The sequence below is a fragment of the Arvicanthis niloticus genome, chromosome 7 (assembly GCF_011762505.2).
Source record: "Arvicanthis niloticus isolate mArvNil1 chromosome 7, mArvNil1.pat.X, whole genome shotgun sequence".
Lineage (NCBI taxonomy): Eukaryota > Metazoa > Chordata > Mammalia > Rodentia > Muridae > Arvicanthis > Arvicanthis niloticus.
In genome coordinates, this window is record NC_047664.1 from 34453167 (window position 1) to 34478596 (window position 25430).

Genomic DNA, 25430 nt, shown 5'->3' on the forward strand with positions numbered 1-25430 from the left:
AGAGGCAGAGGCAGGCAGATTTCTGAGTTCGAGGCCAGCCTGGTCTACAGAGTTCCAGGACAGCCAGGACTACACAGGGAAACCCTGTCTCGAAACACCCCCCCCCAAAAAAAATAATAATAAATAAAATAAAATAAAATAAAAAATTAACAATTATAACCTTTTTGGTTAATTATGGAACTGACTGGGGAAGAGAGATCTGATGTTATCTTCAGATACCTACCATGAGACCTACTATAGAAACATTCAGACATAAGCTGATTATCTGGAACATCAAAGAGTTACAACTTTCCTTTCAAAAGATCAAGTGCAATTTCAGGATGTAAAAGCAGGATCTCAATCTTCCTCTGTCAATTTGGCTTCATCAAAATTCACTCTGGCTCTTTCTCTAAGGTGAGAGAAAACACTATTTCTACTGAGGTGGTAGTGGGGAATGAACAGAGGACTGTTAGCATCCCACTCAGACCTCGTCAGGTTCTACGTAAGGTACTAAAAGATGACTGCACATGAAACTCGATGGATAGCCCCAGGTTTGGCTGACTTCATGGAGTCTTTCCAGCAGGTCCAACAGAGATCCCTACGTCTTGGAAGCAGAAATGACCAATGACAGCATACTTTGGCTGTCCATCCTTCTTCTGGAAGCAGACATTAATAAAGACTGCATACCTTGGCTATAGGTGCTTGTTCTAGAAGCAGAGATGACCAGGGAACCTCAACTGTCCATCCTTGTGCTAGAAGCAGAGGTGATGAATGACAGCACATGGGAGTGTCTATCCTCGTTCTAGAAGAAGAGATGACCATGGACCACATGGTTTAGTGGTCCATCTTCAAAATACACAGTCCAAGAAATCATTAGATAGCTCTCCCTGGCCTACGCCAAGGCCTTCAGTAAAAGCCTCTCCAATGCAGCAGCAAACTGAGCAGGAGATAATCCAACCCTATCCCAACCCAGCACTGCATGAACTAACAAGCAGCTCTTTCCACATAGAACCTCAGGAAGGCTCCATCACTCCAAACAAGACATGGAAGCTGGCTTACTTAGTCCAACCCTGACAGCAAGTCGCCCAGGAAGAGGAATACAACCCAAACCACCTTCTTTTTACCTTCATACTACCCTGCAGGGCTGAGGAATCAAACCCAGGGCCTCTCGAATACTAATTGGGCTCTCTACTATTAAACTAAATCCCAAGCATGATTTCTTCATTTATTTCCTGACAAGATCTCATGTGTCCCAGGCTGGTCTTAAACTTGTTACACAGCTGAGGATGACTTTGAACTTACCCTCTTGCCTCCATTCCTTTAGAGTGGTGGAATTTTAATGGTGTGCCACCATGCCTGGTTTTACAGGCTACTCAGAAGACTGAGAGACAGGAAGACGAGTTCAATACTAGAGCTGGGGATATAGCTCCACTGATACACAAGCATGAGGACCCGAGTTTGATCCTCATATGAAAGAGCCATGTATGTGGTAGAATTACATGGTGTGACCTGTAATTCTCATGCTGGGGAGGAAGATCATCCCTGAGGCTTGCTAGCCAGCCAGTTTAGTCAAATAGACCCCAACCTCTGACCCACACATACACACCAAAAACAAAACAAACAAAATAAACAAACAGAAAACACCCCAGAAAGTGCCTTTTAAATGCCAAAGGATATTACCTAAAATGTTTTCTGGCTAAGCACACATGTAAAAAGTAGGGGACAGTGGCATCACGCCCAGCTCTCTGTGACCTTCTTTTGTGTTTAGTAAAACTCCAGTAATTTTTTTAATAAGACAATAGACAGAAACTCTGCTAGTACTAGAGTCAGGCAGGGAAACAAACCAAGCAACACAGGTTCATACTGGTTTTCATACTGGTTCTCTTGAATTTCCAGTGGGAAAAAGGAGAGCAGCTCCACTGGCTCTCTTCTCAGACAAACAGGCACTAACAGAGTAGCTCCCATACTGAGTGGGGACTGCTCCTCAAGATCCCCTTTGCACCATGACTGGGATAACACTAATAGGTTTTCTGATGTAGGTAATCATCAAAGGCTTTAGTACACACAGAAAGCTGACTACACCAACTTGGCAAAACTCACACTACATACATTGAGTAAATTTAAACAAGTTAGAACTTCTTAACTGAAAGTGAAGGCCATTATTTGGCCCACAAGAATGGCCACAGATAGCCAAAACACACACACATGTTCAAGGCCAGAAGCATTCCTACCTGCTGACCATGCTTTCTTCCCAGCAGCCTTAAACAACTTCCTTCTTGGGAAGGTCAAGGCCACTCTCATTTCTCTCTTGCCCCTGCAACCCTGCATCTTAGCTATGGTTCCCATTTCCCCAGCCCTACCTTCATCTCTTCCACTCTGCTGCCATCATCCATGTCACTGTCAATTAATATCCTAGCTCTGGGTTTGGGGGATCCCTGTAGACTTTAGAGACCTTACTGACCACCTACTTCTAGACCCTCCCTTGCCTTTCCTACATCATCCTGAGATGCTCAGTCATTCACCTCACACAGGTGTACTGTTAACACCTACCTACATTTATCTTATCTTGAAAAAGGTTTCCCTTACCCTAATATTCCTGCTGATCTCCTCCACATCTATATCAATAAAGATTCTATGTATTTATCATTAGTTTGTCCCCATGTTGCCACTGAGATATTAGTATCTTTCCAGCACAAGAGGAAACCTTTGTAAATGTTTGAAAACCTTCAGGGGAGGCCCCATAGAAAAGGCTCCTGTCAACATGAAGACAGATGGACTGCCTACCCACACACTATTTGCAGATGACCAGTGTCCTAGGCTGTTTTTACAAATAAACTCGAGGCAAGATCTGTTAAAAAAAAAAAAAAAAAAGAAAAAAAAAAGAAAAAAAAAAAAAAGAAAACCTTCAGGGGAAAAATGTCAACCACCCACCCCCAATCCCTGCTCAGCGTGAACCGGAGGACAGAAGGCCACCACTAAGAAAAGTGGCAGCAGTGGTGGGTGGCATCAATAAGAACCTGCCCAACCCCAATCTTCTGGTGAGTGAGGAAAATGAGCCTCAACAACCCACTTCAGTTCTGTTTCTCTGAACCAGTTATTCCCTCCTTCACTATCTCTGCTAGCACCTAAACAAAGCCCAAGGTTAACATTAAAAAGGGCAGCAATGTCTACTTTTAGAAATGTCTCCATGTACCAGACAGAAGCTAAAAGGAAAGCAGATGCTGCCCCCGGGAGTGTGATTTCACAGCACACAAGCAAACACTTCCTCCAACAGGAGTGGTTTCTTGTCCACGAGACAAAGATGAAGTTGAACTCTGGCTCCAGAAGGATGAAGGGTGGTGGTGGAAACTTCTGAGTAATGCTGACCCGTGCTCCTTTCCCCAGGTCCACCACACCCATTTCTAAGGTCATCTGCCTCTCAAATCTCTTACTTGGCATGTTTTGCAATTAATAAAATCAGGAAAACATCTGTCTCTTCGCCTAGATTAGTACTAGACTGTACAAAGTTCACAACACTCAAATCTCATGGGAGATGAAGCTGTTTATAACAAGAAAAAAGTTAAAATGTCACATAGTAGGTGGGCAAGATTACAAATGACACTCAAGGGACAGAAAGCTGTCAGGAAAATTAGGTCTGGATAAGACGGGGACTACAGGTAGAGGATGTGCCTATCTCAGGGCACCAGTCTCTGCACCCAGTAAGTGGTTTTGGAATTCTCAGAAAATATACATAGCTGTTTTTCTTGTGTATGGTACATGTATGCATACATGATCATGTATATGCAAATGTAGGTCATATGTTTTCATAGGAAGACAGGAGTCAGGGGTATCATCTTCCACAATGTTTTTTCTCACAACCTTTTCAGACAGGGTCTCCCACTGTACTCTGGGCTAATTGGTGCAGCTAGGCTGGCTGGCTAAAAAGTCCCAGAGGTCCTATTGTCTCCAGCATCCCTTCAGGTGTGATGGGACGAGCGATGTACACTGACCACTGAGCCTCTCTTTTACATGCATATTAGGGAATAATTCAGGTCTTTGCTCCACTAACTGAGCCTTCACACTAGTCCAAAATACATATTGTTTTTTTTTTCACTTGAAAGAGTTGTATAGTGTGTGTGTGGTAGGGCGGGCATTGTTTTTGTTTTGAGAAAGGGTCTCGCTCTATATCCCAGGCTGGCCTTGAACTCAGAGATCTGCCTGCCTCTGTCTTCCAAACACTGGAATTAAAGGTGTACACCACCATGCCTAACAAAACCATGATTTTTAAAAATCCATCTCTGGGGCTAATGATATGGCTTTGTGGTTAATGGCACTTTGTGCTGCCAGGCCTGGCAACCTGAGTTTGACCCCTGGAACTCACAGTGGAAGGAAAGAACCAATTCCCAAGAGCTGTCCTCTGACTTCCACATGTACACCACAGCACCTACCCCCACTCTCAAAATAAATGTAAAAACAATTTTTAAAAATCCATTTCTGGTCCAATTCAAGAAACACTTATTAAAGGCTAACTATCTGCATCATGCTCTAAGGTTCTGGGAACAAGAAGACAAATTAAAATGAGCTTCGTACTCTCAAGAAAGAGGTACAAGAAAAGTAACTATGTGAATTCACAGAATGTACAATGCATATGAATGCTGAGAAGAGATAGCACCCATTTAAAGAGCATCTCAGGCCCTGAGGCTTGTAGAGCAAGTGGGACCTAAAGAAGCTGAAGGTAGAATGATCACACGCTGAAGAACACTGAAGAGCAACACCAGGAAGGGAAGACGACATTGGAGGAAACTGTGCTGATACCAGGTTCTGGGACACAGTACTTGGGAGCACATGGTTAACCACCTCGTGGGGAGCCAGCACTGACCACTGGATAATCTCTGTTACCCAATGCTAACAGGAGGGAGCCAGCAGAAGAGGAGCTCGTATCTTCCTGCTGCCCTCCCATAAGTGGGCTTGGGGTCATAACCTTCCTGCCAGGATGACTTAAAACAGGGCAGATTTCAAATGCAAAAAATTTTAATACTATGGTTGAAATAAAATGAAATCCAAGCTCCTACTTTATTTACAGAAAACCAAAAGCACTTAGTAGTCCTGTATTGGTGCCAGCCAAGTACTAACCAAGAACATGTGACAATAATCCAGGGATATGGGTGGGGCAGGCTCAAAGGCCTACTTAGCATTGATAAATTTTTGATAAAGCCCAGCATTATCAAATACACCCTCAATTACTAAGTTCAAATACTAATAATACTTACTGTTATCAATATAAGCTACAGGAGAATGAGTGAAAGCCAGAAGAAAGCTTCCTTTTAGCTTTCTGAACCAATAAAAAGGCAAATAGGGCCGGGCGGTGGTGGCGCACGCCTTTAATCCCAGCACTTGGGAGGCAGAGGCAGGTGGATTTCTGAGTTCGAGGCTAGCCTGGTCTACTGAGTGAGTTCCAGGACAGCCAAGGCTATACAGAGAAACCCTGTCTCGAAAAAACCAAAAAAGGCAAATAGATAGATGTTCCATAAGTGATCCAGTGTCCACCCAATGTCATCTATAGGATGGCTAGTGCTAGCCCTGCTGTCTTAGCCACAACATGCAGGCAAGGTTGGCTTCATGCTTTCTCTCCTCCCTCCAAACCTATTCTGACTTGTAGGTCCTTGAGTTCTTCCATAAAATGTCCTGGGAATGATTTCAAATGTAAATATGTGACTACTTTGTATGAACAGGTCTCAGACCAATGTAAGAGTAGCCAGAGAAAAGACAAACTACAAATGTTCAAAAGAATTCAAGAGAAAGAACTGAACCTGGGACACTTCTATCCACTCAGTCCCTAAGCAGGAAGCCTCTTTCCCAGCCAGGGCAGAACCACTGCCCATCATCACTCCATCTCATGGTATGCTATGATCATGCTTACTGATATGCATTGCAACAAGCCAGTGAAAATGGGAGACCTGATGGAAGCATGCCTGTAATCCTACTACTCTTGAGGCTGAGGTATTGTTACAAAGCAGGCAAAAACTAACTAACTAACTAACTAACTAACTACCAAAAAAACTAGAGCAATCATAATTAGATGTCAGTAAAAACACCAAATGAATGCAAGCACCATTACAATAACATTGTTGTTTTTACAGGATAGTATGGGTGACAGAAGTTTCCAAACTTTCTGTCTGGGTATGTGAATTAAAGTGTGCTGGAAATCTAAGAGTAACAACAAAGTAAAGCTGCCTTAGCTCTGACCTATAGGATGCACTGTAATTATAAGGCATGCTGTACTAAACTATAGGTGGCCACAGTGAAGCAGGTTGGCAGCTAGCCAGTCAGTCCTACACGATCTTCCATCCATCCATATTCCCTGCCTCTCCATCTCTCTCTCAGGAGTACAGTCTGTCTCTTAACATGTTCCAATCAATGTATTGAACAGCAGTGTGTGACCTGAGCCAAGATCTCAGGGACTTTGCAGCCACTCCTTATCACTGGAACTTCCCTTACACAGCAACTGTGGAGCAGGCCAGTAGTTACTACCAGCTATGACTGCGGCTTTCACAGACCTTACCTGGAGATGTATTGGCTACATGGGACTACTATGAGAGACCAGGGGCCTTCAGCTGATTCAATCAAGAAATATATCACTTTGGTACCACTTTAAGATGCAGTTGGGGGAGGGGCTGAAGAGATGGCTCAGCAGTTAAGAACACTGGCTGCTATTCCTGAGATCCTGAGTTCAATTCCCAGCAACCACATAGTAGCTCACAACTGTCTGTAATGGACTCTGATTTGCTCTTCCGGTGTGCATGAAAACAGAGCACTCATATTCATAAGATTTAAAAAAAAAAAAAAAAAAGGTGCAGTTTGGGAACAGTTCTTTATACCAATGCTCTTGGAAATCAGGCTTTTCCCATAGGGAAGTATTATGGGCAACACACCATACTCTTCTCTTAAGCAGACTCAGGACATTCTGAAGTTAAGGGCCCAGATCTGCACATGACACAACTCATGAGGCCATTGAAAACTGATTATCTGTGGTCACCTGTGCTGATTTGGCTAGGGTCTACCTGGGTAAGTACCAACCAGTTTTGTCCTCACAGTAGTGACTGGGCCTTTTAAGAAGGAGCCCTAGTATAGCTGGGTAAAGCTGCTGCTCCAAGGTTTCTTATAGAATGCTCAAGACTTTAAGTCATCACCTCTTTGCAATCTAAACACTGAGCAAAAGTCTCAAGGGCCTAAGACCTGCTTCAAGAAAACCTTGAATGGGGGGAGGAAGCCAAAGTATAGGAAGCCTCAAGACTGAACAGGCTGGCTGTACAATGTGATATCTTCTACCTTCTAAACATTGACACTGACTCCTTAGGAAACCTCTCCTAGTCCTCAGGCCATATGGAAAAAATGAGCTGCTTCTTGGACTTACAAAGCCAGCTCTTTGATTTTCTCACAAGGAGAACATTCTGGCTGCTCAAGGATAAACTGCCCTTAAGCAACTCAATTCTCTTCATTCTTGGTGCTTACCTTTCCCTTAAGATCTATTTTGGTTTCTCCCTTTCTATTCTGATTTTTTGTTTTTATTTTGCTTGAAAATATAGTATAAAAGGACAATCCAAAAAAAAAAAAAAAAGTGTGCCCTGAAAGATGTAGTAATCTTCAGAGTAGCAGAGTAGCTTCCCCATTTCCACTCGGACTGAATTAGTCCTCAAGGCCATCCTGGCCAATCTCACTCTACTACTGAAGAGGGTTTACACACTCATGGCACCTAACAAAATACAAAATAAGCAAGCACCTTTTGACTTAACTATGAAACTTCTTTTAGATTCCTTTAAACCTAAATATTATCCTGTCTGAAGGCCTTTCCTCTCAACCTGCCACTTGCTGAGGTTATAAGCCCTTGCTAAGTCTCCCACCTCCAACTCTGCCCTTCCTCATCTCTCACAGCTCAGAACAATCTGCACTTCCCTTCAGAAGTTCAAGGGTTCTCCTCTTTGCTGAGCCAACTCACACACACTGCTTGTTAACAGATACCAGTCAACATAGTTCTCACACCAACAAAGTGGTCATGATCTGCAAACTGACGCATGAGACAGGGGAATTGCTTTACAATTCCTGCTGCTTTTAGGAGTTAATGGGTATCCCTAGTTGAACCACAAATGCATACCCATTAGAAGTGCAAATACTGTACACAAGTCTGGGCTGGTGTAGTTAGTTTAACATAAAAAGCTACAATTGTTGAAACCACTCTTGGTAGAAGTTGTTGAAGATCATTGAGAGGTAGCTTTCAAGTCCTGACTGCTGAAATTCTATTTAAGTTGACTACAGACTTTAAGTATATATTATTTTCACGATCATCCATAATCAACTACAACCTGAGAAGACAGCTCAGTCAGTAAAGTGGTTATCGTGCAAGCATGAGGACCTGAATTTGATCCCTATATCCCATACAAAACAGAAAACAAAGCAAATAAAACAAAAACCAAAACAGACAGAGTGGCACCCACCTATCTCTAGCATCAGAGACTTCAGGGACAGGATACCTGGCACTCACTGGCCATCCAGCTCAACTTATTCAATGACCTCAAGGAGACTAAGAAACCCTATCTCAAAACATAAGGTAAATGGCTCCTGAGGAATAATACCTGAGGTTGACCTGACTTCCCTATGTGCGCTCATATGCATATGTGCACATATATAGACACATGAGTAATATACTTAAAAATAAACTGGGACTCAGAGCTAGGGACAGAGCTCAGTGGTACAGTACTTGTTTAGATACATAAGGTACAAGGTTAAATCCTTAATACCATCAAGTAAAGGGGAAGAATATGTACCCAAATGGTAGAATGCATTCTAGAGTGCATACTCGATCCTAGCACCCTGTAAATAAAAACAAATCACGAATAAAACAAAAAGTCTTTAGGGGTCCAGAAGATGGCTTAGAAGATAAAATGTTTGCCACGCAAACACAAAGTCCTGAGTTCAGACCCCTAGCACCCATTTAAAAGCTGGGCGTGGTAGCACATGCTTCATGCTTATAATATCCACACTGGGAGGGACTGGGGTTGAGACAGGCAGACTCTCAGAGCTCACTAGCCAGCTAGTCCACACAACCAGTAAGCTCTGAATTTAGTTTGAGACTCTGTCTCAAACAAGGTAGTTAACAGAAAAGACTCCAACATTGACCTCTGACCCACACATACACACCAAAAACAAAACAAAACAAACAAAATAAACAAACAGAAAACACCCCAGAAAGTGCTTTTTAATTCCAAAGGACATTACCTAAAATGTTTTCTGGCCAGGTGCAGTGGCACACGCCTTTAATCCCAATACCCAGAAGGTAGAAGCAGGCTGATCTCTATGTTTGAGGCTATCCTGTTCTACATGGCCAGTTTCAATCCAACCTGGGCTACATAATGAGACCTCACTAAAAAAAATTTTTTTAATTAATTAAAAAACAAACAACAAAAAAACCCACACCCACACACAAAACCTTTTCTGAATTCCTCCTAGAAATAATCAGTAAAAACAGCACCGAAGCAGTGCTCTGAAGACTGTTTGGCATAGCCACTCCCTTTCAAAAGATGTAGGAAGCCCCCTCCACCACCATGTACAATGTACTGACTGTAAGACTAACATGGAGGTTCCTGCCCTGAGGACTCTCAAGGCAGCACAGAAATGGACAAATGTATATCAGTGATAGAAACAGTCCTATTTTTCTAAGTGCAGTCAAAGCAGTGTCACTCTGGTGTAGTGAAAAGGTGAATGTGACTTGTCATGTGGACTATGACTTGTATCTTTCCCCTGCTGCCTAGTTTACCCACAGAAAATTAGAAAAGAATTGTTTCATGAGCATGGAAGGATGGGCAGGCCAAAAAGGGCAACAGGCCAAAGGAAAGTGCTGGCTCTCCACCTAGCTCCTGAATACAGAGTCCCTGACTCCTGCAGCAGCCACTTGAACCATATTGGACTTTAAGAGTGGACAAGCAAGACACATGAAAAACACCAATAAGAAATGAAGAGCTGAATGGTGGCACACACCTTTAGTCCCAGCACTCGGGAGGCAGAGGCAGGCAGATCTCTGAGTTTGAGACCAGCCTGGTCTACAGAGAGAACTCCAGGACAGTCAGAGCTACACAGAGAAACCCTGTCTCGAAAAACAACAACCAACAACAGGAAGGGAGGAAGGGAGGGAGGGAGGGAGGGAGGAAGGGAGGGAGGGAGGGAGGGAGGGAGGGAGGGAGGGAGGCAGAGGTGTCAATTAACAAAATTAGAAAGAAGGGAGACTTTGTGAAGTGGGGAGGTGTCAACCAAGACAGGAAATGGGTAGAATGCTGCAGTCCTGAGCTGTGGGAAAGCTCCATAGCAGGATAGGCAGGAAGGGGAAAGCAGGACCAGTGATCAGCACCTTCAAGACAAGCATTGGAGCACTAAACAAAAGGACCAGGTCCTTCTACCTTTTCAGGACTAAACCTATATTTATGTCAGCCAGGCAAGTGGTAGCTGCATCAGAAAGACCTAGACACAACACTGTAGCTTGGGTACTGTCTCTACGGAGTAAAACAAGACCAGGGGCTTAGCAGTCCTCAAGTACTTGCTTGATTTAAGACTACTGAGATCACACACATGTCATCATGCTTGGCTAGTTCAGTTTTTAAAACATAAATGCAGATGTCATTATTCTATGTGTTCCCAATATGCTAAGATACTAAAGGGAGCTTTAAATGTTAATACAAGCCACTAGCAAAAATTCTTAAATGCTTATGCTAGCCTAGAACAGATAGTCTCAGAGAGGAGCAAATTCAGAACAAAAGGACAGTAGACCCAGTACAGAGGTAGATCAAGTTAGAAGCCAGAATACTGTGGAGCAGCATAGGAAGGAGGGACAGAGAGTTCTGACTCACTGCCATAATTTGACCACAGACATAATTTTCCCAATCACACATCCTTCCACTTTTCTGCAGGAATGCTGAGGAATGCTATATCAGGGCCTCATATATGAGGGGCAAACACAGTACAAATAAACTACATATACCCTAACCATCTTAAAAGTTGTTTTAAATATAGATGGTCAAGCATGCTGCCTCATGTCTGTAATCTCGGGGCCTGAGAGACAAAGGTATATGGATCTCCCAGTTTGTTGTCAGCCTGATCTATAAAGTGAGTTCCAGGACAGTAAGGGCTACACAAAGACTCTTGTCTGTCTCAAACCAAACAAACCAAACCAAACCAAACCAAACCAAACCAAACCAAACCAAACCAAAAAAACACTCCCCCCAACCCCCAGAAAAAAAAAAAAAAAAAAAAAAAAAAAAAAAAACAAAAAAAAAAAACACAAAACCCTTTCTGGTACTGGAGATGGAGATTAAAGCATTCTTTTTTTTTTTTTTTTTTTTTTTCCCTTCTTTTATTTATTTTTGTGTCAGGTCCCCTGAACTGGACTTACAGATGGTTGTTAGCCACCATGTGGCTGCTGGGAACTCAACTTAGGTCCTCTGCAAGAACAACAAGTGCTCTTAAACTGCAGAACCATCTCTCTAGTTCCTTTATTTAAAGACAGCTGTCTCATGTATCCCTACCTGTGCTGTCCTCTAACTCTCTAGTAGCCAAGATGACCTTGGATTTCTGATTTTCTTTCCACTGTCTCCCAAGTATACACTGAGATTATCTGCCATCACCAGGTCCAGTTTGCAAAGTGCTAAGGACTGAAAGCAGGGATTCTACATGGCAGGCAAGCACTCTACCAACTGAGCTACACCCTAAGTATTCTTTTGTACATGCGTGCATGCGTGTTGTTTTCATACACATAAATGTGTGTGCAGAGGCTGGAAGCTGACATAGGGCAACTTCCTAGACACTCTCTATCTTATTTTTTAAGGCAAGGTCTTTTACTAGACTTGGAATTTGCCAGTTAGTTAAACTAACTACTGGATCATCTCCCTAGCCCCAAAGCATTTTTAATAAAATGAAGTATTTCTAAGGACATAACATTCTAGTCATAGGTATCTCTGAAAATATCACTTAAATTATCAGTCATCTCCCTCAAAAAATGTGCATATACCATGTGTGTGCATAATCTGAAGAGGACTACTTAGCTGTGATGTCAGTCTAAACCAGGATCTCTAGTGGTCCCAGCCCTTCAATCAGCCCTCTTGCTCCTCCTTCCACAAGTAGAAGGGGCACAGCAATGCCTCGGTCTCTAAGAGTAACCCAAACTCTTAGTAACAGATGCAGGCATAAACTCTGCTCCAAGGACCTTCAACCTGCACACATCTTCAATTAAAGAACAAAATCTCTTACATGTATACTCTTCACCTCCCAACAGTGTTTCCAAGAAACGTTCATATTGACCCCAAGACTCCAATCCTGTCACCAACAGTCTCTATGGGGATGAAGCAGATGGTACCTGAGCATTCCTGCCCCACTCTCAGTGTCATGATGAACTTTCTTCAATACCCTCTCACCCTGATTATCACATGCTGCTTTTTCTAACAGCCTCAACCATGCAGGGAGAAGGGAAAACAAAACAAAACCCTTTTCAAGGAATACTGTCCACCTTTTTAGAGAACAAAAGCTATCATGCCCCCACAAAAATCTTCTCCTTTAGTAGGTAGGCATGCCAGTGTATGCCCTGCAATCTCAGCACTACAATAGTAAAAGCAAAAGGATTCAGAGTTCAAGGACAGCCTGGACAACCTAACACATTTCAGGTTAGCCTGAACTACATGGCTCAGAGGCTCCCTGGTTGCATTTCCTTCAAAGTCCACGAGGAGAAAACGAAGAGGGTTACTAGGAATTTCAGAGCAATAACAATTTAAAAGTTTGGGGGTAAGCAGGTAAAAGTGTGGCCCTCATGTACAATAAAGTCCTGGATTTAAAACAAACAAACTAATAAACAAAAACTAAAAACCTAATCATAGGTCAATGGATATAGGATGTCTTTAGGTAAGATGAATACAATTCAAAAGTATAAATAGGCCCAGTCCACAGTAAAGACAAACATCTTGGCTGAGCATGGCCTCCATGAAGATGATCTCATGACCGTGCCATTTCCTTCCATTCTCCCAAAGACTTAAAGATGAAGAGCAGGTTGCAGGGGAGCTGTCGAATATACACTCTTACCATTGCACCACCCTGCAACCCTGCCCCAAGCTGGCTTCCATAAACTAAGAAATGACCATCAAGACCCATAAACAGTCATTGACCACAAATGGAACAAACCAATTCTGGCACTACTAAGACGCCTGCACTAGCCCAGGGGAGGTGGATGGATAAATTGTGGTAGTTTGGGGACTCTCTAATTAAGCACAGCACATCTCCACATAGTCTGAACTAGTCACCCTTCGAAAGGATTCAGGCAAATATCGAAGAAAAGAGTCTAAGAAGAAAAGTGCCCACGTAGATGATACAGAGAAATCAAAGTCAGGAGAAAAATAGAAACACAAGGGTCTAAACAGCTGTTTATATAGGAAGTACATGTGGTGAATTTAAAATGTCACAAATACACATTCTCTCAGAGTAGTCAGGATGGAAGAGCATCTTGCGGTCCCATTCTTTCCCACAGACTTTCCTTCTTCAGAGAGCTTCATCCTAAAGCAACCTTCAGGGAGCTCCTGGAGGGCCAGTTGTGTGCTTCCTCTCGTGTCCGCAGGATCACACTTGTATCTCCTCATCACTGTATGCTTTGAGTGCTGAGCGCATTGCTGGATATAACTCAAGAGGACTGTGGTTTCCACTGAGGCCACACTGGGTCTGATGCAGTTGACACGGTGGATGGTGCCAGGTTCTAGTTGCCTGCCTGCCCACTGACTCTTCTGGATACACTCACTTACCTGGCAGTCAGTGAGCACCTGACCAACATACAGAGCAGAGGAACTACTCTGTGAGCCTTACCTTATGTACACTTTTGGGATTCTCCAACCAGGCACAGTACATTTCCTCCACATAGTTCGAACTAGTCCCACTAAGAAATGGTTCAGCAGCTACAGGTGCAGAATAGCACCGAATCTGTTGAAACGTCCTAATTGCTGCTGGTTTGTTTTGTGAAAATGTCTTAACAGTCTGGGAGGCTGTCAATGGCCTTAACTTAGCAGCACAAGTCCTTAAATGAAACATTTTGTCCTGAAGCCTTCCACAAGTACCTGTTTGAAAAAAAAAATAGAAAAGTTTTAAAAGAATGTTAAAGAGATAATAGCTTTAAAAGTATTCATAACAGCTAATGACTTGTTTAGAGCCTAGCCCACATGCTCAAGAGCAAGACAGAGCATGACTGTCAAACTGGTATACCCACATCCCCTAAGATACCCAGACTAGCCCCAGAGATGTAGGCACAGAGTTGCAGGCTTCACCACCTGACTTGGGATCTTTACATTTATATAAGACAGGAAATGACTGCAGAAAAGACAGTAAGGATTGCTTAAGGATTAACGCTAACTGCAAAATGGCATTTTTTAACATATCCAGAAATGTCAAGTGTTCTCTGCTCTTAGTTTTCTTAGAAGTAGAAGAATTTGACTTTGCTTATCCTCAAGTAAGTTACTCCTTGAGAAATAAATATAAAATGCTGGAGAAAGCTTGGCTCCAACAGAACAAATATCTAGAGAGCTTCAACCCTCCTTAAAATGACTCATTCTAAAATTTGTCCTTCAGCAAATGGCACAACAGTCTACCTAAAAATGACCAGAATACCTGCTTGTTATCCACACTGAGAGTATCATTCCAATCAGCTTAGTATGTGTGTGTGTGTGTGTGTGTGTGTGTGTGTGTGTGTGTGTAGCCTGTCCTTCAGCCTTCTCCCTTACATATGTGGTAAGAAAACTGTGGGCAGGTCTTAAGACACAATTCCAGGGGTTTTGCCTACTACATGAAGAACAATACATTAGGGCTGGAGTCCCAGTATTGACATGGCTCACAGTATTCTGTGGCTCCAGTTCCAGGGGCTCTCATGTCCTCCTCTGACTTCACAACACTAGGTATGCATGTGGGACACATATATACATGCAGGCAAAACAAACACATACATAAAAATGTTAAAAACCTAAAAAATTAAAATAAGAACAACACATCAATAGGGGAGTGGTGGTACATGCCTTTATTCCCAGGAGGAGGAAGAAAGAAGCAAGTAGATAATAGAGTTCCAAACCATCTTGGTTTACAGGGCTACATAATAAAACTCTGTCTCAAAACAAACAAACAAACCTCAAATAAATAATAAAAGATAAAAAGTAAAAAGATGTAGAACCCTTTATATACAAAATTCAAAATGGATCCATGTCTTAACTGTAAGAGGTAAAATTGGAGCTGGGGAGCCGGGCCAATGACTAAGAGAGCTTCTACTGCTCCTTCAGAAAAATCAGGTTTCATTCCCAACCTACAGGGCAACTTACAAGCACTCAGATCCGGGGAATCCGACACCCTCTTCTAACCTTCACAGGCACCAGGCATGTACATGGCATAAACACAGAAAAAATTTTAAAGAGAAGATGTATTGGGGGGAAAAAAAAAAGATGAAAAAAGAAAGAGTGGCCTAGGCTCAAAGGTACAGTGCTTGTCTAGCCCAGGCAAGGCCCTGGATTAGAAATCAGAAACCTACTGCAGTTGGGATGCTAATATAGGAGAGAATAAAAGAATGAAAAGAAAACCAAGAAAAACATATTTTTACATGTTAAATGGTATAACCTTAGGAAAGATAAACTTAAATACTCAGGTGTGTCAATAAGCAGACAGACCAGTGAGGGTAGATGGAAAGACAAGGCACTTTTAAGAGGTGTTGCATAAAAACCAACACTTGTAATCCCTGCACTATGGAATCTGAGGCAGGAACATTTAAATGTTATCATATATATTATGTATATGATGTATATACTTACATATTAAATGGGCATATATTAAATGTGTACATACAGGTGCATGCACTGATGCACATGCGTGTATAGGCCCAAGGTCAACCTGTGATGTCATTCCTCAAGTTCTGTACTCTTTTTTGGAGACAGTGTAGCTCACTTGTCTACAGCTTGTCAAATGAACTAGGCTTGCTGGCAGTGAGCCCAGGGACCCGCCCTCTTCTGCCTCCCCAGCCCGAGGATTACAAGCATGCACTGTCACACCCAGGTCCTTGCCCAGTAAGCACTTTACTGATAGTGCCACAGGTATCAATGACACCAACTTGCTATGTAAGCATTACATACTAGGCCTGACCTGTTCTGTCTCTTTGAACCAGAGTAGAAACAGTAATTACTCTTTTCTCTCTCATTTTTAAAAAAAATTATAATACAAACATTAAAGTACTTATGACTAAAGAATTATAATTTAAAAGAAACCAACAGAGATGTCTGAGAAATTTAAGGGCCCAAGATAAGTAAATATCAGCAACCTTGGTCTAACAATTACTCTAACATCTAAAACATTAGTAGAGTGTCTCCATTATTTAGCATACCAGCCTACTTAGCCCATTTAACTATAGGCTTTCATCCAGGAGGACTTCCAAAGTCAGACCACTGAGCAAGCTTCTTTAGCTAAGTCTGAAGACTGCGGTGGTCTTTCTCTAGCTGTGGCTCTACAGCATCAGAGGTGCCCAAGACTGCAGAGGTCTAAGCAAGTGGACTGGTAAGGGTGGAAGTGGAGAGGAACTATTAGGAGGTGTTACATAATGGCGCATACCTGTAATCCTAGCAGTATAGAGGCTGAGGCTGGAACATCTGGATTTCCAGACCAGACTGAGTTACTTACTTGGACCTATTTCAAAGAGAACCACAACATATGTTCTTAAAGAGTGAAAACTATCAAGTCTTTATAGAAAGCATGATAATTTGTCAACATTTTATTAAATGATGACATATAGAATTTCTGTTTCTTGCTAAATTCAGCCACAAACATAAACGTTAAATTTAAAATAAAAGTCTCTGAAAGGTTTGACAAAGGAAGTAAACTGACCTGAACCTTGAATCTTGGAACCTGGAGACACAGACCCCCCTTGTGTCACATGTCTCAGATTAATTAGTAGAGAAGCTCTAAGACATGCCAACAGGTGTAGACACGGGAAGCCACAAAGCCTAGGCTCTCAAGCCAAAGGATAGTGACAGATGAAGCAAGATGGAAAATTTAAACAATTGTCCTAACACCATAGTCCCATCCTCAGTGATGTCAAAATACAAATCAGGAACTTAATCTCCACCTCTACTCCAGCAACAACAATCAGCTGGGAGCCTCATTTCAGCAGTGAGGGCCAGTCCTTACTGAGTAGGAAGCTCATAACTACAGTAGTAACAAGTTCTTAGACATGAGACAGCATTCCCTGCCACTCAGCAGTCAGAAAGACCCTGCTCTACTTTGCTTAGAAATTTAAGGGCCAGGTGTGGTGATGCATGCTTTTTTTCCCTAGCATTAGGAGGCAGAGGCATGAGGATCACTGAGTTCCAGGCTGGCCAGAGAAACACAGTGAGACCCTACCTCAAAAATAAATAAATAAATAAATAAATAAGATAAATTCTCGTAACTTCTCAACTTGTATTAACACTAATATATGACAGCTGTTAAGACTAACAGGGCCAGGTTGAGTAGTGAATGCCTTTAATGCCAGCAGTTGGGTGACAGAAGCAGATATTTGATTTCCAGGCCAGACTGGTCTAGAAAGCAAGTTCCAGGGCTACACAGCCAGGGCTACACAGAGAAATCCTGTCTCAAAAAAACACAAAACAACAACAAAATTCCCTAATTTGGTAAAATATTTAAGCATACAGATTCAAGAAGATAAGTAGACCCTAAAGCAAGCACTATAGACATACCAACTTATGAAAATCTTGTTAATTACTATAATAATGCATTATGCCCACAAAAATAAAATTAAAATGAAAAGAAGGCCTAAGGAGATTGCTTAAGCAGATGAATGTGTGTGTTCATTAAAGTATGAGGATTTGAGTTCAAATCCCTAGAACCTACTCTAGGGGAGGCAGAGAGGGGAGGACCACTGGGTTTTGCTGCCAGCCTAGCTTCTAGTTCAGTGTAAGAGATCTTGTCTCAAAGGAATAGAAAAACTTAAACAATATAATTCTCATCAGAAGCTAGAACAACAACAACAACAAAACTGACACAGTTTTCAAATACTAAAGAACAGAACTGTCAATCTGAAATCACCAAACAAAAGCTGCCAAGAAAGCTCAGCACTGTGATAAAGGCGCTGCTCCCAAGTGTGACAGACCAGACTGGATCCCCAGGATCCATGCTGGATCTCCTTAGAAGTGAAGTGACTTTCTAAAGTTGTACTCTGACCTAGACACACACACACACACACACACACACACACACACACAGTGCCAGGTATGGTGAGGGATGCCTGCAAATCCCAACATTTAGTAAGCCACAGCCGGAGGATAACCATGGATTCCAAGCCAGCCTGGGCTATATGTGTGTGTGTATGCTAAAGTAACCCAAAGAAAGTCAGCAGAAAGAAAAGAGAGACATAGTTGGGTGGTGGTGGCACATGACTTTAATCCCAGCACTTGGGAGGCAGAGGCAGGCAGATTTCTGAGTTAGATGACAGCCTGGAACAGAGTGAGTTCCAGGACAGCCAGGGCTATACAGAGAAGCCCTGTCTCAAGGAAAAAGAAAAAGAAAAGAAAAAAAAAGAAAAGAGAGACATGATACTAGAAGAAAATAAACAAAATGGAAGATTTAAAGTTTAAAATATCACTATAAATCCTAACACGTCATCAGGAGAAGCCTGATGGCTGGGAGATAAAGTATATGCTTGTCTACAAGAGTCTTATTTCCAAGACAGCAACACTGAAAGTAGAGCTGAAAACCACACATTTCATGAAAATATTAACCATATTTCCAAGAATAGCCCCATTATTATTAGATAAAATAAACGGCACAAAAAAGGCAATCACCAGAGACGGAAAGGCATATAAATAATGAAAAGATCAATCTACCAAAGAGATAAGCAAGACTAAATATGTACATACCAAGTAAGAAAGTAGTGGGCCTGCAAGACAGATCAGTATCACCAAACCTGACCACCTGGGGTCAATTCCCAGAGGCCACAGGATGAAAGGGGAGAACCAGAGCTCACAAGTTGCCCTGTGACATCTACACAAGCACTGTCACACATGCAGGTCTTCCTACCCACAAATAAATGTAAGCTTTTAAATTAAAAGAAAGGAAAGGAAAACTGCATAATATGTGATGCAAAGTGACAAGGATAGAAAAAGAGAAAAAGACAATTATAGTGTCACTCATTCTAATGCCACCTACTAAAGTAATCTACCTGGTTCCACCTTCAAGGGCAAGGCTAGAGGATCAGACAAACAGGGAAACTCCAACGGTGTCCTCTGCTCAATGTCAGAGCACAGGATGCACAGACACAAGTAAGGCCTGTATAAGGGTAATGAAATCCACAGAAAAGCTGGAAAAAAATTTACTTCTGTTTTTAGTTACATGCTTCTACTTAAGGTCACGAACATTCGCAATGGCTTCACTATATACTGACAACACTTACGTTTTAGAGACCTCAGTCGAAAACTGCCTGACCCTACTGACCCCACTTGGGCCTGTAAAGGTGTTCCTTGAGTGACCTTTTGACGTCAAGGGTCTAAAACTCCACCCTCCAATGATGATTTACGCCGCCATTTTCTGATCTTACAGTCAGGAAGTCGGGTTACGCATGCGCACAATACCTAGCCCATCGCTTCTCATTACCTTTAATCCCCTTTCTCCACACCTCACCCTGCTCCTTCACTGTGTAGATACTCTTAGGCCCTACCCTCGACTCTCCTGTCCTAATACTTGTGTCCACGTGAGGATTCTTCCCGAATTTGTCATTTTAGAGACTGGCACACTGCTCGGTGGGCAAAAGGGACATGATCTGGTAACTCATGCGAGGGCACAGTAGCAGGCTTCCCAGTCACTCTGTGGATAACTCACATCTGTCACACACTCTCGCGAGGAAAGCGGTGCGTGGATGGTGTTTCTAGGGAAACCAGTGTCACCTTGGCCGACAGCCTGGTTTACCTCATACCGGCAGGTGGGGCTGCCGCAGGCACCAAGGTCAGCGCCGTGACCGGGCGCGGCGAACACAAGGACGGCGGCCTGCTGGGGCCAGAGCACGCAGGACAAAAGAACGCGCGCGGGCCGGAGGAAGCGACCGGGCCACGTGACACGCCGCGACCTTGGGACTCTCCCGGGCCGCCGGGCCACCTAAACCCTAGCCCGCCGCCTTCGCGGCTCCTCCGCCAGAGCCAATAGCGCTCGGCCCCGCGACCCCCGGCGCGCGTCCGCGTCCGCCAATCTCCACCCGCCTGGCGGACCCTGCCACGCCATTGGCTACGACGCCTGTCCGTCAGGCCTCGTCCCCCGCCCATCACCGCCGCCCTCCGCCAGCCCGGCTCCGTCCGGCTTCACACCCGTCACTCAGGCACTCCGGCTGCAAGGACGCATAGGCCTCACCCTCAGCCGCGAGCACCGGGTGTCAAGCGCCGAGCCTCCCAGCACTGGACGGAGCCCGTCTGCCGCACAAGGTTACCTGTCTCCCGTTCAGCTCCACCCGAGTGAGGCGCCGACACCCCACTCCGGGCTCCAAACTCTCGGCCCCGCCCTGGCGTGTGACGTCAACGCGTAGCCCGGCCCCAGAGGAGCGGCCTGCAGGACAGGCTGTGGGCGTAACATGACGTCACAGAATTGGGTTTCAGTCGCCCAGGCTTCGCGCCAATGCAGAACTTCGCATCTGGCCAAAGTCAGCCTGTTGCTCACTGCCTTTCGGCTGTCATTAGAAGTTACACGTGAGAAGCTTCCAAAGCTTGTTAAGAACCTAGTAAATTCAGGGCGTGGATGCAGTCTGATAATTGCAGCGTTTGGCGGACCGAAGCGGGAGCGTTGTGAGTTTGAGGCCCACAGGCTTTGTATCCAAAACAAGCTGCACTAAATCATAGTTGGGTTGATAAAATGTGTAACTGCACACAATAATTTGAATAACAAGATCAACTATTTTGAACACTTGTTCTTGTAGCAGTCTTTGTGAAGATTAGCGAGGCCTAATATATAGTAACATGTGTTAGTATTCTGACAGGAAGCTGTGCTGAGATCCCCCTGGATCGTCCTGGCTCCAGAGCCTGCTATAAACAGAAAAAATCCACTAGTTAACATGTTACATACACTTCACTAATATGAAATGTTCCCCATGTCAAAATGTTCAGCCAGAGCCTTAAGTCCCAGCACTCAGGAGATAGAGACAGGCTCAACTCTGAATTTGAGGCCAACCTGGTCTACAGAGAGTGTTTCAGGGCCACTCAGAGAAACCATGTCTTGAAGAACTAACAAACAAACAAAAAACCACAACCAAACAAAAATATTCAGCCAGGTTTCAAGGTACACACTTGTAATTTCAGAACTGGGAAAACTGACCAAATGGAGTCAAGATGGACTGCATAGAGTTTTTGCAGGCAGCCTGGGCTACGTAGCTGGATTAAGTCTCAAAAAGGAGACTTCATTTCATACTCACATCTTATGTTGTTGTTGTTTGTTTGAGACAATGGCGTGTAGCTCAGGCTGGCTTCAAATGCATAATGTAGGCTGGCCTTGACTCCTGTTTCTTTTGCCTCCATATACCAAGTGCTGGGACTATAGATATAAGTCGCCATGCCTAGCTTCATGCTCATGGCCTTTAACTCCCCTCTTGTTTCTCTTTTTAACAGAGTACAGTTTCTAGGCTCAAGGTTTTTGGTGGGCAGTAATAAAGACTTTATGATTTGAGGCAGTTTATCCTTGCTATGTATGGCAAATGGCACCAGTGCTGAGTGAGCTGGCTGGGGAGTCCTTTTGCCCTACAGAAATAGAAGTCACAAGTGTGCCAGAAGCTCTTCAAGCTTTGGTGCAGTGACAGGCCAGGGTACAAGGGCAGAGAAGCACCAGCAATGGTACACGTGAGTTGTCTTCCCGTGGACTTTGGGTATATCGCCCTACAGGTGATATTGCTCTTAGGCAGGCCTAAGAAGCCAAGGTTCCTCAGCCCTTAGTTAGAACTTGCTATTGCAGCTTAAAGGCAACCTAGGTACTCAAATTCCTCTATCTGGATTGCATAAAGAGTTATAGAGGGGCTGGAGAGTTGGCTCAGCAGTTAAAAGCACTGACTGCTCTTCCAGAAGTCCTGAGTTCAATTCCCAGCAACCACATGGTGGCTCACAACCATCTATAATGGGATCCAATGTCCTCTTCTGGTGTGTCTGAAGACAGCAACAGTGTACTCATATAAATAAAATAAATAAATAAATACTTAAAAACATTAAAAGAGAGAGGTGTCAAGTCTTTATGGTGGAGGGTCTTACAGCCCATACTGGAATACTGGCTGATACTGAAGGCTAAGGAATCCTGCTTTCCTAGGCCTACATGAAGGGCTTTCTTTGTGTTATAGCCTCAGCCCAGAAGTAGTCAAGAAAGGACCACTCAAGAGAATCCTTTTAAAATTTGGCCTGACCAAGCAATTGTTTACAATGCCTTTAATTCTAGTACTCAAGAGGCAGGAACAGGTGGATCTCTGAGTTGGAGGCCAGCCTGATCTATAGATTGAGTTCCAGGACAGCCAGAGCTACACAGAAACCCTGTGTCTTATTTAGGATTCCCATTGCTGGGAAGAGACACCATGATCAAGACAACTTTTATAAAGGACAACACTTAGTTGGGTCTGGCTTACAGTTTCAGAGGTTCAGTCCATTATCATCATGGCAGGAAACATGACAGCATCCAAGCACACATGGGGCTGGAATAGCTTGGTGTTCTACATCTTGATTCAAAGGCAGCTAAGAGAAGACTGTCTTTGAGGCAGCTAGAAGACAAAGCCCACCCCCATCGTGACACACTTCCTCCAACAAGGCTATACCTACTCTCCAATAAGGCCACACCTCCTAATAGTGCCACTCTCTGGGCCAAGTATATTCAAACCACCACACTCTGTCAAAAAAAAAAAAAAAGAAAGAAAAGAAAAAAGAAAAAAGCCCAACAAACAAATATATTAAATAAAACTGGACCTGCTGTTGCAACACCAGGGAAAGCAGCATGGGACAGCATCTCCCAGTGACCTTGGGAAGGGAGCTTGGGCATCCTGCTTAAGCAATACAAAGGGAGTGTTTGATCCAACCCTAGCCACGCCTCTTAGCACCAGCCACTGAACTTGTGTTTGGAATCCTCATCCCTTTGCCTCCCTAGCAGCATCAAGCAGTCCTTCCACTGGGCCACAAGGGGAAATGCTCCCCATCTGACCTACTTGGAAGTGATCTTACGGTCATTTAGGGTTCACTAAGGCTTCTGATAGCAAAGCATGTGGTGCACACTGTTTCAAACAGCCCTGCCTGCCTCTGGACCTTCTCAGCTCAGGACAATCATCTAGGATTTAGTTTTCTCAGGGTAGCCATGGAGTGTTTCAGATGGCTGGCGCTGACAAACAGTGCTAGGGAGGTGGCCGAGCTTGTAAAGTGCTTGCTGCACAAACGTGAGGACCTGAGTTCAGACCCTTAGCACCCACATAAAAAAGGGGATGTGCCCACTCGTGTCTGCAACATTAACATTACAAAGGCTGCGACAGAGGATCCAGAGAACCAGTTTAGCCAGTGAATGGGTGCTGGTTTCAGTGAGAGATCCTATTTCAAAAGATAAGGTGGGGGGGGAGGGAGGGAGGGGGAAGGAGGAAGACAGCCAACATCAGTCTCTAACTTCCAGTATAGAGTGAAAAATATATAAAGGCCATTTTATGAATATGTGTAGATTTTTCGCCTTACAGAACACGGAACTGAAAATAAGATTTCAGGCCTTCACATCCCAGGTGAAGGACACTTGCTGGATTACATTCCCCAAGCCTCGCCCAAGGCAGGAAGGCATTCCTGACTACAGATAAAGATGCTACCACCTAGGTGGGGCCATAGCCCTATAGCCGGAAAAAGTAAAGATAGTAATCTGAAATGGCAGGATAGAAGCCACATGTTTTAGAAGAATGCAGGGCGATTTCCACATGACACTAATCATTTAGAGTGAGTACCTCTGAATTGTTCCACTGTTTTCATGTTTTGTATCTTTGACAACCCCTTACCCCTCTTCCCACTCCCCTGGTTTGTGGTTTTTCCCTTTAAAACCCTCCAAGGACTGGCCGAGGTCTTCAGACCTTGACTCCAGCGCGAGTACCTGGTCAGACCACTGGCTGCCAGCTCTTTCCCTAATTAAACCTCTGCTGATTGCATCCAGGTATGGTTTCTTGTGATCTTTGGGTGGCTGCAATGTCCTGAGGCTTGAGGAAGGGTCTCCAGAGTTTGGAGCTCTTCACCAGAGTGTCACATAAACATGCAGGCACACACAAATATGGCACAGACATATGGACTTCCCTGAAAGCTAGTGTTATCAACTACCCTTTCAAGTATTTCTTGGCCCTCCCCTCTTTTTTCCATTTGTATATATTCTATTCCAGGCTCTTGTCAGAATTCAAAACCTGTAGTTGCTGTCCTTTCTTTCTTGAGTTGTAGGAGTTATTTACATGCTTTGGGTATTTAAGCCCTGCCAGATATGTCATTTGCAAATATTTCCCTCTCCCACCCCCATTTTGTACATTGTCTTCGTTTTCTTGATAATGTTCTTTAAAAACAAAATTAGAGGAATTTTTTGTTTGTTTTTTACCTGTTTATTTATTCTTTGAAGGCAGGGCTTAACTATATAGATGGCCTAGACTGGTCTTGAAGTCCTGATCCTCTTATTCTTGACTTTTTAAATTGGGATGGGTCCTACTTTTTAACCTAGGCTGTCCTTCAACTCCTGGACATAAGCCATCCTCCTGCCTTCCAAGTAGCTGGCACCACATGCATATGCTCACACCCGACTAGTTTTTAAACCCTTTGTTCTTACAGCTTTCATCTAGTCAGTCTGGAAGAGAGGTGAGCCCTGGCTTAGTTTGCTTTCTATTGCTATAATAAACACCATGACCAAAGAGAAATGCAGAAAGAAAGGACTTATTTTATTTTACAGCTATTGAAGGGAAGTCAGATTAGAACCTCAAGGCAGACACGTGAAGGCAGAAACTGAAGCAGAGACCATAAAGGAACATTCCTTACTGTCTTGTTTCTCATAGCTTGCTCAGACTGCTTTCTTATACAACACTTGCTCAGGAGTGGCACCACCCAAAACGGCAGGGACCCTCCGACATCAATCATAACTCAAGAAAATGCCCCATAGGCCAATCTGATGGAGGCATTTTATCAATTGAGATTCCCTCTTCTAGAATGGTTCAGGCTTGTGTCAAGTTGACAAAATATAACTAACACAGCCCACACCTAGAAGAAGTTTCTGGACTTCTTGGTGGGGAAACAGAGTTCTCCTGACACTGAAAAACCTATCAGGCAGTTGGAGCTCCACAAAGAGAGCGGAATTATTTGACAGTAGCCAGTGGAAGTCTCCTTTGCCTTCAGAATGTGAATGGGTTGGGTTATCCTGGCAATTGTCACTGTGCAGCCACT

At 43.6% G+C, this 25430-nt stretch overlaps 1 protein-coding gene across 14 annotated transcripts in view; it reads right to left on the reverse strand.

Moving 5' to 3' along the window:
- The window catches only part of Ogdh (oxoglutarate dehydrogenase), a 67105-nt gene extending 46539 nt beyond the window's left edge, over positions 1-20566 (reverse strand). For 4 of the 14 annotated variants that reach the window (XM_034508249.2, XM_034508245.2, XM_034508250.2 and 1 more), the window contains exons 1-2: positions 20468-20566; positions 13843-14090 (exon numbers count right to left, since the gene is read on the reverse strand). In XM_034508249.2, coding sequence (XP_034364140.1) covers positions 13843-14064 — 222 coding nt within the window. In that variant the 5' untranslated portion in view covers positions 14065-14090; positions 20468-20566. Of the gene's footprint in view, positions 1-13842; positions 14091-16608; positions 16684-19444; positions 19601-19869; positions 20211-20391 lie in introns of those variants that run through there. The other 10 variants (XM_076938163.1, XM_076938161.1, XM_034508246.2 and 7 more) reach the window with 9 other exon arrangements.
- Between the last annotated feature and the right edge of the window lie 4864 nt (positions 20567-25430).